This window comes from Artemia sp. Qi Xiang Cuo, chromosome 4 (genome assembly GCF_049724085.1).
Source record: "Artemia sp. Qi Xiang Cuo chromosome 4, ASM4972408v1, whole genome shotgun sequence".
Lineage (NCBI taxonomy): Eukaryota > Metazoa > Arthropoda > Branchiopoda > Anostraca > Artemiidae > Artemia > Artemia sp. Qi Xiang Cuo.
In genome coordinates, this window is record NC_142797.1 from 46,965,287 (window position 1) to 46,982,320 (window position 17,034).

Sequence of the window (17,034 nt, forward strand, 5' to 3'; positions counted from 1 at the left end):
GTTACTATTGCACCGGGTCTCTCCTTACCTTGTGTGTGTACCTTTGTGCATAAATGCCTTGTGTGTTACCACGAACTGTTTGACTATTTTACGGGGAATGCTCGCCATGCTCGGCCAAGTCTAATCAATTAGCGCAAACAAAAAACCTACGCTTTCGTACAATATAGTCAGGATATACAGAAAGAGCTAAATGTTGACCATTAAGAGGGGGGACGGGTAAAGAGAAGCAGTGCACATTCGGGAATGACATACCGTAAGTAAGTAGGGGAGAGAGGGGTGAAACCGTACATTTTGAGGATTTTGACCCCACAAAAGCGTATTTCTAAAGATACAAACTTCCTTTTTACATGAATGGATAGCTCAATTATTCACTTTTCTTGGTGATTTTTTTCAATGAAATTCATCAAGTTGGTTCTTGGTGAGACCCAAAAATGTTTGACCTCTTCAAGTGTCCAAAGTCACCCCAACCAGGGGGTTACTTCAGACACACATGGGGCTTTTCTGTACATTCATTAATTAATGCTTGTGATTATTGATTCAGATATTATTAACATTTGATTCAGATAACATACAAGTTAAATGTAACATTAAATTTATTGTATGGGATATTGAATCAAATCACAGCCAAATACAAGAGCTTTGGCTGTTTGCCCAGTTCCTCCTACTGACACTGGTGTGGGAAGCTTCATGATAATGTCTTGAAAGTCAGTTTTTGCACAATCTCGACATTCAGGGAAGATGAACTTCCCACCAGACTTGTGCAGGTAGTTAATTTCTGCTACCCTGCCACTTATTTCTTCAATTTCACCAACATAGTAAACAGCAGAGTTTTACTTCTTACCAACCATAAACCTCACAAGCACAAAATTTCCACAAGATAATTCTTCATCTGTCTCAAACTCACTGATACTTCCACAGTGTAAAGACTCGTCATTGAGCTGTATATCTATGTCTGAAATGCTGTCTCTAGTTTTGTCAGCAATGAGTGAAACCTTTGACTTTTTTAGCGACTTTTTCTTTTTCTTAGCAAGCCTTAGCTCAGTCTCTGCTTCTAGTGCTCTTTTTTCTGGCGTTTCTGTCAGAATTCTACTTTTGCCTTTTTTACGGTTTTTGCACCGCCACACTTGCATCTTTGCCTGTGAATATGGTCTGATGCTTTCAGGAGTTACTGCCGTAGGCAAGTTTGACTGCTGTTGACCCATCATGACAGGAGATGAATCACAAAATAAACTAGGGTAACGATCATCCATATTGGAAATCTCTGGGGCATTCTGTTCGGCTGGATCTGGGTGGTTTGCCACCTCAGCGGGCAGAAAATCAACTTCTGTGAACACATTTAGATTTAAAGGCCAAATTCCTGCCTTCTCAAAACCAGCAGTGATGTTTTGAGGATTCAGCTTTTCCAGAAAGGGATACTTGCACAATTTTGCTATTTCATGTATTGAAATTCTCTGACCAGGATTGAATTGCATCCAATTGTCAAACGACTCCCTGATAGCATACTTCAATGGTGCATACACTGAAACATCAAGGGGTTGGAGACGATGGGAGCAATGGGGAGGAAAGGTTAGGAGGTGGATGCCATTATCTTTACAGAAGGAAACTAATTCTACTGAAATATGGCTTTCATGATTGTCAAACAAGAATAAAACAGGGTTATTTTTGCTGGGTTTGACCTCTTTTAGAAAGTGTTCCATGGAACAAAGGAAATTGTCCAAAGTCATCCATCCACTGCGATGGGCTAAGCCAATGCATCCTGGTGGTCCATCTCAATACATCCTCTCTGGAGCTTTGACTTGAAAAAACAAACACTGGTAGAATTGTCTGACCAATTGCAGATATAAAGCATAGCAGTGTGGTATTTTCCCCTCTTTCTGCTGACACAGTCTGTGTCACCTGTTTTGCTCCCCTTTTAGCAATCACCTTTGAGGCCTGAACAACTGTAGTACTTCTGTTTCATCACAGTTACAAATTCGACCAGGAGGAAAATGATACTTGCAATATAAATCCTGAAGATTTCTAAAGAAGACAACAATTACAACGGCATTAGAGCCGGCAGCACGAGCCTGGCTTGTATTTTCGGATTTTCTGATAGACAAACTGGCGTTCCGCTTGATGAAACCTCTTAGCCAATCCACTCCTGCTCTCTCATTCAATTTCCAGCTTGATGGGAATTTTATCTTCAATGTTATTGCCCATTGGTAGGCTAACTTTCTTGTTGCATAGGGAATCGGCCCATGGTTAAGTAGTGAGCATTTTTCGAGGTATGCAGCAAGCTCTTTCTCTTGTTTGGAAGTAAGAACAAACTTAGTGCTCTCCTGAACAATGTCATTGTCAAAATTCCTACCACTAGCACCACTCTGCTCGAGAATTTGCATTTTTGCCTTGTATCGTTTCACGGCATCCGCAAGGGTACTCTTCTTCAGGGAAAATTCTTCTGCGGTTGCTCGGAAAGACAACTTCCTATGAATAAATTAAATAACAGCATGCCTGACTAATTCTGGATCAGGAGGACCACTCCCCTTTCGAATGTAGGTGCGAACCATCTGTAAAAGAAAATTATAATCGTCAGAACCTCAAGAGAATAACATGGGAATTAAAGCAGGTCACGCCATGCTTTGAGGCATAGAATGGAAAGATGCCTGCATGCAGTGTAATGTTTAGTTTAACATTATAATACAAAACATTAAACAAAAAAACTTTAAAAACCACATCAAACATTTGTTTATGTTAATTTTTCTTACGTTTCTACAAGTCGGACAAACATTTCGGGGGTTTCAAACCCTCTACCCCCTTTGTTACAGCCTTAGACTCTACTGTTTATCTTTCTGATATAAGTAGGCATTAAATAAATGTTTATTGTTCAACATAATAGTAAATCATTTAATAATAAGTATTTTTTTAAATATGATGGGTGAAAGTGAATTGAACTGATCTGCATAGCTGTGAAGATGTACTGTAAATCTAAGCTTATATAAATCTCACATGACTCTATTTGAATGATTACTGTCTAATTATAAGTTCCAATCACATATATTATAAAACTAAACATTATAATATATAAGACAATAATCCATTGAATGTATACAATTCAGAGTATGTATTTTAAACAAGGAGGGGTGGGGGTGGGGGGTTATTAGTACACCAGTTAAAAAGTATTGAAGAATATTCGAATAAGATTAGCTTGAATATTTTTGCCATAGACAGTGACATGCCGAGACTATTTTAAACGTATAGACAGTCAAAAGTACACCTTAATTTTGGATAGAAATTAAAGGCTAAGCTTAGCCAAATCATAGAAAATGCTGTCCAATCTTGAACATGGGATCTTAAAGTTGGAACAAAGTATCTAAATAATAGGCAGACTTAATCTTGGACAACTTTGATTCAAGACAAAGATTGTTACACAGAGTAGTGTGTTTAAATAGGCTAGGCTGTAAGACAAGGGATAACTTTTGTCTAAGTGTAAATGTTGAAAACAAAGTTTGATAGTCAAAACAAATCACTTCAGTTTCTCTATAGGAAGACAGGAATACAGTCAATTTCACCAATATTCTGCTTCCAGCTACACATAGTTCCATTTTCCAACTTATGAAAGACTTCCGTCAGTACAGGGCGAAACCGGACACCACGAAAAGTGTCCGGAATCGCCCCCAAAAAAGTGTCCGGAGTTACCCCATGTTGACGCCATTTTGAAATATTTTTTTTCGTAGATAACGGCCTGATATTTACTGATGAAAATTACCGTGCAAATAGCAGAGGTATACCTTGTCTGATCCTGCTAACTCACGGCTCAAGAGCTGCAAAAACTTAGAAAATATTTGACAAATACTACATGTGTTAGGATTTCCAGCAAGCATATAAAAACTTCCTTACCTCTTTTCTCGGTTGTCTCTTTTCTCCAAAATTTAAAACTTGCGCCAAATGAGCGTTACATGAAGGGCATCTAGCGGGAATTTTTTGAAAGGATTAGCTCAAAAACTTTAGACGACAGGTCAAACGTACGGAGTCGCCCCCGTGCGGTATCGCCCCTCTCTCCCCTATTTAAGATTGTTTTAAAACAGCTTTCAAAATTTTTCTAGGGTCTCCTTACAATGTGCCCCTGTGCTTGACAATTACCTATAGGCTGGATTTACCAAAATAGAAAAGTAAACATACCTGTGGCAGAAATTTGTACAAAAACTCACACGATTCACTCATCTCCTATTTTATTCCTTTTAAATAAGAGGTCTTAAGCCGGCAGCCAACTGAAACAAAGTGTCTAAAAAACGTGGAATTTTGGATGCTTGCGTAGGTCTTAGCCGCAAGCGGAAAAATTAATTTTCAAAGCGGTTGTTAGATGCAATGCCTAAGCCCCGCCACAGTCCGCTTCTGTTAATAATAAAAAAATATTAATGATATGTTTTGGTTGATTTTAGCGTCATATTTGTACCACATAATCGGAAAATTCAAGCGTAAAGAAATCAGAAAATTCAAGCGTAAAGAAATCGGTTTGAAAAGCGGGCAAAAACACTATTATATTCCAAACTGTTGTGTACTAATTCTGTATCTTTTGCCAGATCCATCATACACATAGGAAAACAAGCTGCGGTACTTATCTTTTAGCCAGTACACAGTCGAGAATTTGGATCTAAAATCAGACGATAACCGGTTGATTGATGTTTGTATACGGAGACAATTAGCTTTGGCTCATCGGAAAACTACATTGTAGCTATATTTTAATAAATGTTTAGTTGGTATCTTGGTTAGGTTACATTTAGCTTGCAGCACCGCTTTACTTAACCCCCCCCCCCCCCAACCCCCCTAATGTACGGATTTACAGCCAAAATCATATATATCATATCTATCTCCTCTGCCTATCTATCTACCGTACCTGTAGATCCAAACTCTCAAGTGTCTACTGGCTAACAGATAAGTACCCATGCTTCCATCTTATCTAAGAGCAAAAAGTGATGCCTTAAACATCCCCTCTGATTATTCAATTTCACGCTATAAAGGTGAACATCGGTCAGTTTCCAAAATAGTGTACTTCTATAAAGAAGAATACGGAATATAAGATTTTCCTCGAGATCGTTGGTTACTAATACATGTGTTTTTTATATGGGTGACTATTTACAAAAAGGATAGGAACAATAGTATGGAAATTCTGACTTTTAATACCATTTTTAGTTTTCAAAAGAGATGCAAGCCGTATATTTTCAATGTGTATTTTCCGCCATTTTGTGTCGCAAAACCGCAAAGCTGGCCCAGAAAGGACCAAAATTCAATTGATGGAAATTCTGATACAACCAATTTTAAACTATCGAAGACCTCCTAGATTTCAGGAGCCACTGCAAAATTGAGCTTTGGGACCTTGAATGAGTTGTTAATTCATATACAGTACTGCATACCTTTGCATCAACTTTTAAGAAGAGGTTCAATCAATCACCCGCGAAGGGAGAGTCTAAGCTTTTAAATAGTAGGTTCTTTGGCCCAATATTCGTCGAAGGCCTTTCGATCAAAATTAATATTAAGGTAAGTTAACCACTAGCTCCTCTGGGGGAACGATTTAGGGGGACCCTCCCCCTCCCACCAAACAGGATTGGAATAGTTAAAATCATTGAACAATTTGAAAATTATTACCAGAAATTCATTGCTTTAAAATATCAACCCACCTCCCCTCTCTCAAAAATTTACTCCCATCTCATCCCAATCAGTCTGGACAAAAAAAAACTTATTCTAAACTTCATCAGAAGGAGTATATTAATTAACACTAAGCGTTAAACATTGCCAGTGAAGAATCGGGGCATCCCACGCCCTTACTAAATGTAATAAAAAAACAGTTTTTTCAACCGAAAGTAAAGAGAAACATAAAAATTTAAAGTGAACAGAAATTATTAGGTATACGAGGGAGATTGCCCCCTCTTCAATACCTCGCTATTTACGCGGAAGTTTTTCTTATAACTTTAAAAAAGGCATATTATTCTAATTAAACTGTCCTTGTGTTTCAGAAGTCGTTCTTAAAGAATTGCGAAGAAAAGTCAAACTTTCGCGTAAAGAGCAAGATATTGAGGAGGGGACAACCCCTTCATATACGTAATAATTTCTGTTCGTCTTATGTTTTGATTTTGCTCCTTATTTTCGGTTGAAAAAACTTGTTTTTTTTTATTTAACTTCTGATCCTTTTTAAATAACGCCGGGAAATCCGGCTCCCCCTCCATAGAAAATTCCTCCCTTCCATGGGAAATCCTTCCATGGAAAGTTATTCCCATGTAAAATACCCTTCCCCCCCCCTCTCACCAGGAAAATTCCTCCCAGAATGTTTCATTCTAGCGGAAAATTCCCCCAGAAAAATTATTTACGGACAATTCCGGGTGAAAAATTTTCCTTAGTTCACTTTCATTTGAAAAAGACTTTAATTTTTGTTTTGTTTTTAAATCATACCAGAAATCCCGTCCTCTGTGGAAAAGTTTTCCCGCAAATATACCCCCCCCCCTCATCCCCCAGTAGAAAGTCTCCCTTAGAAAATACCTTCTGGAGAATTTATCCCTTGGAAAACTCCCCATGGAGACTTTATCCCGTGGGAAATCCCCTCTTTACGGAAAGATTCTCTAAAACAATTCCAACCCGGTAAAAATTTCCCTCCCGGACAATGCCCCTTAACATCTCCACATTTAAAATTGAGTCGGCAAAGAGAAAGTAAGACAAATAAAAAGAATTTCGTATAGAAATTCTGGCAAATTCTCCTAGTGTAAAATTTCCCCTGGAAAGTTCACTCCCCAGAATCTTACCTCCCCATGGAAAATTCTTCCCGTGGGAGATCCCCCATCAGAAAATCCCCTCCCCCCCAAAAAAAAAATATTATCTGTATACTTCCCAATAATAAATGCAATAGCCTACGTAGACAATAAGAAAATATCATGACCTACAGAACTTTCCCCAGGGGCGGTGGGGTGGGGGGGGGTCATGTTATCCCCAAAGGCATAACATGTCCCCTCAAGGCTTTTTAACTATGCTGAACAAAATGGCTATCCCCAAATTTTGACCGCATGACTTTGAGGAAAAAAGGGGGCTGGGAGGGGGGCTACGCTAGTTGCCCTCCAATCTCCAATCACTTAAAAAGGGCACCAGAACTCTTAGCTTCCGCCCGAGTCAGCCCTTTCCTGATATTCTAGGACTATTGGTTCGATGCGATCACCCCTGGAAAAAATGCATCCGTGATCTTTCTTCTGGCAAAAAAAAAAAAAAAAATTCCACATTGCAAGTGTTTATGTTCGAAAGCTTTGTAATAAAATAGCACAATTTTGGTGTATAGAGCAAGGACTATAGGGAACACTGCCACCGCACAAATACAATCATTTCTATTTGCTTCAACTTTTAGCTTGTTTTCTGTAATTCCAAATGAAACATTTTTTTTTGTATTGACTATACTAAGCGGTATATTGTGCAACAACTGGGTATGGGTTTTATCAAGTCAGTACTGTTACTAACAGTAAAAAAAGAAGAAGAAAAAAAGTACTAACAGTCTGTTAGTACTTTTTTTCTTCTTCTTTTTTTTGAAAGCTAAAATTTATTAAAAGTTACCGCGAAGGTTCAATGCCCGAAACACTGCTCTACTGGCTTTATTTTGCATATACGAGTCAATAACCTGTATTTTCTGTCGAAACAATGATCGTAAAAAATAATCAAAAACATAGACACACAAACTTGTAATAATTTCGGAAGAGCTACTGCTCATGTTAGTCATAGAATGAGATGCCCGCGTAGAAGAAATTTAAATGATAAAGCCCTGGCTGACATTTCATTGTTGAGAAGTGCATAACTTCATGGATGTATGTCGTGAACAAAGACAAATTGATAAGGTCTCTGATATTAATAACATTAGCATACTTTTTGAATTTTAATGATCCATTCTACTAGTGGGCAGTATTGCCAATTTGGTAAATTTTTTTCCATTTTCGGAACAATTCAGTGGTCCTGGTTCAATGCTAATCCTCATTCTAACATTTCATGGTACATTACGGGGTACTTACGTGTTATAGCGACCACACCGAAGAAGTAAAGTTAGGTTAATCCTCATGAAATATACCAAAATATGATGAAAATATAATACTTTAGTACCAAAATTACGGAAACTACAACAGAGAATTAAGGAAAGCAGGCCGCCCAGAACGCATTATATCAAATACCCAACCTGACCAACTCTATATATTAAATATTGGTACTGTTCTAAAATTCGGGAAACGAATGCTACTGAAATAAAACAAAATAGTTTAGAAACAAATATTTTTATTCGATTCAAACTTGATTTGTATATTCAATTTAAGTTTCACTCGTTTTAAGATTGATTTATTCATTTACATTAATATATATTGTATGTTTGTTCGCATTGATTGTTTATTTAATTTCTGTTCGTTTTGAGTTTCATTTATACTTTAATAGCCAAATATGTGTTTTCGTTTTAAGCTTGATTTTCATATTCAATCTAAGCATTACTCGCTTTAAGATCTATTTATTGATTTATATTATTACTTGTTGTATGTTTTTTGCTATGATTGTTTATTTAATTTCTGTTCATTTTGGGTTTCGATTATTCTTTAATAGTAATTTCTGGTCGTTTTGAGTTTGAATTTTAACAGGTATTTGTATCTCCTGAGCTCAAGTTTAAAATGGCCTTTACTTTTCTTTGAAAAACATATCTTTCAGAAAGTTTTTTTAATTAATCACTTGAAATGAAGATCAAATAAGACATAATTAGTCCAGGACTTTTAGCTAAAAAAAATGTCGAACCCGGAAAAAATTGCAATATAAACGAAAATGGTACCAAAATGATCAGAAAAAATTTTTGTACAACATACTAAAAGTCCCCATAAATCCGAGTGGAGCGAGCACCCGAAAAACAGGGGAAAAGGGGGAAATGCGGGGGGAAATGGGAAAAATGTCGAACATGCCCAGAAAATAGTTTAAAGTGAGTTTCCTGAGGTTTTCACATACGCTGATTACGAAATTGACATCTAAAATTCAGTATAGAAAAAGAGTACTACAGAAAACGGGGGAACAGGGGAAAGAGGGGAGAAAAGACAAGAATACAGGGTAGGGGTAGAAAGCGGTTTGAAAGATATTTACTGGTGTATTCCTATCTTGTGATTACAAAATTGAGAACTAAAATTATATAAGAAATTGAATAACATAAAACGGGGAAATGGGGGGGGGGGAGGGAGGGGAAAAAGGGAAATAAACAGGGTAGGGGTAGAAAACAGGTGGAAATTTTTACAAATGTTAATACAGGAGATAAATATAGGTTCGGCTACCCCATAAGTACGGGAAAGGCAAAAAAAAAACTCTAGAAAGAAATACGGCTGACAAGAGGAAAAGGGATGACTGAGCTTCAGAGAAACATATGGACAATGTCTATGCCAGTACTCGCTTCAGTGAATGATCTAATGCAGAAACTGACGGGCCTAGAGTACAGTTATAGTGAACAGCACGTTACTGCAACCGCAGCACGAATAAAGAGAGATACTAAGGATCTACTGACATTTCTTGAATTCCTTCTAGAGAACTCTCCTTTCACTAATTCCACAGAGCTTAAAAGTATAGGTTCCGGGCTGATTGCCCAAAAAGACGGCAATACAGAGGATACTACAGCTGTAGGTGAGCTGATCCTCCAGCGCATGGATGGCCAATCTGTCGAAAGTTTTTCATTCAGGAAGAAAGACAAAGTCGTTACACTGGAATCCGATGGGAACATTAGGATAGATGGCGAGATTTTGCATATCGACCCTGCACTGCTTTTTCAACGTCTTTCGACTGCTGCCTATACATCTGAAAATGACATGGCAGAAACTCTACGTTACGAACTGTGCAGTTATCCGCCCGCTTTGTTTGAGAATTCTAGCATAATGCGTCAGCCAGACAAACCTGCACTAGCGAAAGCAATATGGAAAGAAGCGAAAACGGACTCGATTCACCACCTGCCAGTGTCAGATCGTGTCACTGTAGTTGACGGAGGTTGGCTGCTTCAGTAAGTACCCTGGAAGATTGGTGATACTTATGATTCAATCTGTGACAGCTATGTTAGTTTCGTTACTGGACGCTGTACCTCCCCTACTGTTGTCTTCGATGGATACAGCGCTGGTCCAACCACGAAAGATGCTACCCACAACCGACGGTGTAAGGGAAGCCAGCATCAAGTGATCGATTTCAGTTTAGGGATGAAGCTCCAGAAAAAGAAGGAAGAGTTTTTGAGCAACTCTCAGAACAAACAGCGAATTACAAGCTACATCGGGGAAAAACTCAGAGCCAAAGGATTTGAAGTCGTCCATGCGAAAGATGATGCTGACAATCTAATCGTGAAGACTGCTGTAACGAAAACAGAAAACTATGAAACAATAGTTCTTGGCAATGACAATGACCTTCTGATTTTACTCTTGTATCACTTCCCGCCTAATACAAAAACACTTTACTTCGAATCGTCAACGAACGCAAAAGAAGCGATAACACGGTTCTGGTGTCTCAGCGAAGTTAAAAAAAAAATGGGAGAAGTATCCAGGCTACTTCTGGTAGGGCACGCACTCTTGGGATGTGACACGACCTCACGAGTTTTCGGACTTGGAAAGCAAGCTGTACTACCTCTTTTGAAGAAGAGCGAAGTGTTCAGAAAAAAATGCGAAGTGTTTCTGGATGAATCATCGTCTAAAGATGAAATTGTGAAAGCGGGTGAATATCTTCTCCTCACCTTGTATAAAGCACGACCAAACGAAGATCTCACTAAGCTGCGACATCAAATTTTCTTGGAAAAAGTTTCTTCGTCAAATACTACGGCGTTTGTTAAGCCTGAAAGGCTTCCGCCAACCAAAGCTGCAGCTTCATTCCACTCCCAGCGAGTGCGCCTCCAGGTATCCCGTTGGAAAGGGGAACCAGCTGACCTCGACCCGGCTGACTGGGGTCGGGTCCTCAGAGACCATAAATACTCATCTGTGATGACCGATTTGTTGCCCGCACCTCAGACTCTTTTGAGTGTCGTGAGATGCAACTATAAGACTGGCTGCGAGAACTCGCGATGCAGCTGCAAAGAAAATGGATTAGCGTTTACGTTCGCGTGCGGAGAATGTCAGGGTATCAACTGTTTGAACAGGGACAACGGGATTGTCGAAGACGAGGAGAGTAGTAAAGCATTAATAGATACAGCCAGTGATTGCGTAATATGCCTTACCACGGTCCAGGCATCTATATATTTGAACCCTACGCCTGAGGCATGGATATGTGTGTAGGTTTTCAAGTAATTGGGGTACCAGGGTCATTTGCCTATTACAATGACCTTCCGGTTTTTCTGTTAGGTAATTCTAATATAGAGGTCAATACATCTTTCAAAGAGGAACGAGTACGCAATACCGGTCCTAGTGTGATTGATTTTTTGGACAATTGCCTTTAGGCAAGAATAGTTTGTTAGGAGCGTGTCGTTGCTAAAGCTAACTCTCATTGGAAAAAAGGGGTATAAAGCTTTTTTGTTTTTGATAAGAATTGCACAATGAATGTATCGTTTGACGTGGGCATTTTTTATGAGCCAATCAGAGGTTGTTCAATATACGATAACTTGATTTGCGGTTGGGATTTGAATAAAAGAAATGGTTATGTTATTTGCTTGCGTGTATAGGAATTCCCATGTTATTTGCTTGCAGGTATAGATATTCCTTTGTTATTTGCTTGCATGTATAGGTATTACCATGGTATTTGCTTTCTTGTCTAGGAATTCCCATGTTATTTGCTTGCATGTATAGGAATTCCCATGTTATTTGCTTGCGTGTATAGGAATTCCCATGTTATTTGCCTGCATGCATAGGAATTCCCTTGTTATTTGCTTGCATGTATAGGAATTCCCATGTTATTTATTTGCATGTATAGGAATTCCAATGTTATTTGCTTGCATGTAGAGGAATTCCTATGTTATTTGCTTGGGTGTATAGGAATTCCCATGTTATTTGCTTGCGTGTATAGGAATTCCATTGTTATTTGCTTGCATGTATAGGAATTCCCAAGTTATTTGCTTGCGTGTATAGGAATTCCCTTGTTATTTGCTTGCATGTATAGGAATTCCCATGTTATTTGCTGTTAAGTCCATTGCTTTGTGTTTTTTACGTGCGCGGTTACGTGCGCGCACGTAACCTCGTCTAAATGAACCTTAAAAAAATGAAATAAAGCTATGTCGACTTTACATATCTCTCCCAATTGGTCCCTAAAAAACCAGTCCGGTTGAAAACGTGGAGTTTTCGTACTGCTCACTTTTTTTGCAATGTGTAGGAACCAGTGGGAAATCCCCGCTCGTTTGGAAAGGTGCCAAGGAAAGGCATACAAATAGCATGTAGTTTCAAAACATGTTTAATCACGTTTCTTGAATGAAGTATCTGTACTGGTGACGAAGACCACACTTTCTTTCAATCATAAACAATAAGTAGAACAACAGAGAAAATTTTATAAGACAGTGGAATGCAATTTTAAATGAATATTTCGACCCTATATCTAAGGGCCGTCCTCAGCAAAACAACGAAAAAGAAACAATATAAAAGAAACTCACATTATTTTGATGCTAGGACTATTTTGAAAATTAAAGAACTTTTTTCAGTTTTAACGATCAAATTTTAATGTGAGTTAAAAAAAAATCTCAAATGGTTTGTTAAATCAGAAATAATTTTTAAAAAAAAACACAAAAGTTAAAAAAAAATCCAAAATAGTTCTTGCAATACCAAAGTTATTCTTACAAAGTACAAAACTACTTTATACAAACCCGAAATAGTTCTAACAGATTAAAAAACGTTTGCTACATAATACAAAACACTTGCTTCAAAATATGAAAATTCTAACAACATCCCAAATAGTTCTAATTGAATACAAAAGTTCAAACATATTCTAAAAATAATTTTTACTGAACATAAATAATTCTTACAAAATACAAGAAGTTCTAAAAAATCCAAAATAGTTCTTACAAAAAAAAATTATTCTTACAAAATAGAAAAAATATTTTAAACGAATCCAAAATAGTTCTAGCAGAATAAAAAATAGTTACTACAAAATATAAAATGCTTTTCAAAAATATTAAAAATTCTAAAAACATCGAAAACATTTCTTGCAGAATACAAAAAGTTCAGAAAAATCCGGAAATAGTTCTTACAAAATATAAAAATACTTTAGACAAATCCAAAATAGTTCTAACAGAATAAAAAATAGTTCTTGCAAAATACAAAATACTTGTTACAAAACCAAAAGATTTCTAACAATATTAAAAATAGTTCTTACAGAATATAAGAGTTCAAACAAAATCCAAAGCAGTTCTTACAAAACAGAAATAATTCTTAAAAAATACAAAAAGTTTTAAGAAATCCAAAATAGTTCTTACAAAACAAAAATTATTCTTAATAAATACAAAAATACTTTACACAAATCCACAATAGTTCTAACAGAATATAAAATACTTGGTGCAAAATATCAAATACTTGCTTCAAGACACTAAATTTCTAACAACATCCCAAATAGTTATTATAGCATACAAAAAATTCAAACTTATTCCAAAAATAATTCTTACAAAGCAGAAACAATTCTTGCAAAATACAAAAAGTTGTTAGAAAATCGAAAATAGTTCTTAAACAACAAAAACTATTCTTAAAAATAGAAAAAATCCTTTACACAAATCCAAAATAGTTTTAACAGAATTAAAAATAGCTTCTGCAAAATATGAAATACTTGTCACAAAGCACGAAAATTCTAACAACACCGAAAGTAGTTCTTACAGAATACAAAAAGTTCAAAAAAATTCCAAAAATTGTTCTTAAAAAACAAAAATCATTCTTACGAAATACAAAAATATTTTAGACAAATCCAAAATAGTACTAACAGAATAAAAAATAGTTGTTGCGAAACTTGAAATAGTTGTTACAAAACAAAAATATTTCTTAAAACATCAAAAATAGTTCTTACAGAATATAAAAAGTTCAAACAAAATCAAAATTGTTCTTACGAAACATAAATAATTCTTAAAAAATGTAAAAAGTTCTAAGAAATCCAAAATAGTTCTTACAAAACAAAAATTATTCGTATTAAATACAAAAATACTTTACGCAAATCCACAATAGTTCTAAAAGAATAAAAAAATACTTGGTGTAAAATACCAAATACTTGCTTGGATTTGAATACCAAATTCAAGACACTAAATTTCTAACAACATCCAAAATAGTTATTATAGCATACAAAAAATTCAAACATATTCCAAAAATAATTCTTACAAAGCAGAAACAATTCTTGCAATATACAAAAAGTTGTAAGACAATCAAAAATAGTTCTTAAACAACAAAAACTATTCTTAAAAATAGAAAAAAATCCTTTACACAAATCCAAAATAGTTCTAACAGATTTAAGAATATCTTCTGCAAAATATGAAATACCTGTCACAAAGCACGGAAATTCTAAAAGAACCGAAAGTAGTTATTACAGGATACAAAAATTTCAAACAAAATCCGAAAATAGTTCTTATAAAACAAAAATTATTCTTACGAAATAAAAAAATATTTTAGACAAATCCAAAATAGTACTAACAGAATAAAAAATAGTTGTTGCAAAATTCGAAATACTTGTTACAAAACAAAAAGATTTCTAACAACATCAAAAATAGTTCTTACAGAATATAAAAAGTTCAAACAAAATCTAAATTGTTCTTACGAAACGGAAATAATTCTTAAAAAATATAAAAAGTTGTAAGAAATCCAAATTATTTCTTACAAAACAATCAATTATTCTTAAATAATAAAAAATTGTTAACACAAATCCAAAATAGTTCTAACATAATAAAAATACTTGGTGCAAAGTACAAAATACTTGCTTAAAAACATTAAATTTCTAGCATCATCACAAATAGTTCCTATAGCATACAAAAATTTAAAGATAGTCCAAAAATAATTCTTACAAAACAGAAACAATTCTTGCAAAATACGAAAAAGTTGTACTAAAAACAAAAATAGTTCTTAAACAAATAAAATTATTCAAAGTTATAAAAAAATAAAAAATAGATACTGCAAAATATGAAACACTTGTCAAGAAACGCGAAAATTACAATGACATCGAAAATAATTCTTACAGAATACAAAATTCAAAACTGGTTATTAAAAAACAACAATTATTCTAAAAAAATACAAAAACACTTTACACAAATCCTAAATAGCTGTAAGAGAATAGAAGTTTTTGGCGGTAAAATACAAAACACTTGTTACAAAATACAAAAAATTATAACCACAAGCAAATTATTTCTAACATAAAACATAAATTTAAAAATAAATCAAATATATTTATAATAGAATAAAAAAAAAAGCTACTGCAAAATACAAAATACTAGTTGCTACAAAACAAAATATTTTGTTTTGTGACACAACACCAAAATTCTAACAACATCAATATAGTTCTTACAGAATAAAAAATACTTGGTGCAAAATACCAAATACTTGCTTCAAGACACTAAATTTCTAACAACATCCCAAATAGTTTTTATAGCATACAAAAATTCAAACTTATTCCAAAAATAATTCTTACAAAGCAGAAACAATTCTTGCAAAATACAAAAAGTTGTAAGAAAGATGAAAATAGTTCTTAAACAACAAAAACTATTCTTGAAAATAGAAAAAATCCTTTACACAAATCAAAAATGGTTCTAACAGAATTAAAAATAGCTTCTGCAAAATATGAAATACTTGTTACAAAGTACGAAAATTCTAACAACACCGAAAGTAGTTCTTACAGAATACAAAAAGTTCAAACAAAATCCAAAAATAGTTCTTAAAAAACAAAAATCATTCTTACGAAATACAAAAATTGTCTAGACAAATCCAAATTAGAACTAACAGAATAAAAAATAGTTGTTGAAAAATTCAAAATACTTGTTACAAAACAAAATGATTTATAACAACATCGAAAATAGTTCTTACAGAATATAATAAGTTTAAAAGAAATCTAAATTGTTCTTACGAAACAGAAATAATTCTTAAAAAATATAAAAATTTCTAAAAAATCCAAAATAGTTTTTACAAAACAAAAATTATTCGTAGTAAATACAAAAATACTTTACACAAATCCACAATAGTTCTAATAGAATAAAAAATAATTGGTGCAAAATATCAAATACTTGCTTCAAGACACTAAATTTCTAACAACATCCCAAAACAGGGTGTCTAAAAAAAATGTACTCATACTTAGAATAATGAGAAATCCTTTATTTATTAACATACAGTGAAATGAAATAGCTTCGAAGATAGAAGACAAATGTGATTAAGAAATTATGTTCGCAAATGTTTGAATTGATTGCCATTATTGTCAAGACAACGCGGATAAGGCGCACCAAGGGATTCACAAACATCACGAAACAGGTCATTAGGAATATTGCAATATTGTCTTTCAATTTCCATTTTCAAAGCTTCATTTGTTCTTGGTTTGATGTGATAAACTTCGTCTTTGAGATATCCTCACAGAAAGAAGTCCAAGGGCGTGAGGTCCACCATCTTGCTGAAAGTAAATTTCGCCGTCATCACCAGACATTTCAGGAATTTGTGGACCAACAAACTCCTGAAGCAAGTTAAGGTAGCTGTCATCAGTAACCGCTCCATTAATAAAAAATGGCCCTATGATGCCCAGTGCAGATATCCCACACCACACTGTTACTCCTGGCAAGTTGAAATGGTCTTTAAGTGTTACATGAGGATTTACAGGAGCCCAGTACGTGCAATTATGGGGATTAATGGTGCCATTTAATTTAAAGGTTGCCTCATCGCTCCAAACAATTTTGTGTGGAAACCCTGCACATTTCGCCAGGTATCATTCACAGAATTCAACTCGCCGGTCAGGATCGTCTTCGTTTAGGGCATGAATTGGTGTTGGAATGTAGCATTTCCAGTGCAGACGCTTGAACAGCGTCCTTAATCACATTAATGAATCACGTCTTAATGAACATGATTCCTAATCATATTTGTCTTCTATATTCGAAGCTATTCCATTTTCTGTATATTCATAAACAAAGGATTT

General features: G+C 35.0%; 1 protein-coding gene across 1 annotated transcript in view; it reads right to left on the bottom strand.

Moving 5' to 3' along the window:
- LOC148953168 (facilitated trehalose transporter Tret1-like) overlaps positions 1-4,316 on the bottom strand; it is a 110,195-nt gene extending 105,879 nt beyond the window's left edge. The window contains exon 1 of the mRNA XM_089088332.1: positions 4,159-4,316. Coding sequence (XP_088944458.1) covers positions 4,159-4,200 — 42 coding nt within the window. The 5' untranslated portion in view covers positions 4,201-4,316. The remainder of the gene's footprint in view (positions 1-4,158) is intronic.
- Positions 4,317-17,034: the final 12,718 nt, after the last annotated feature.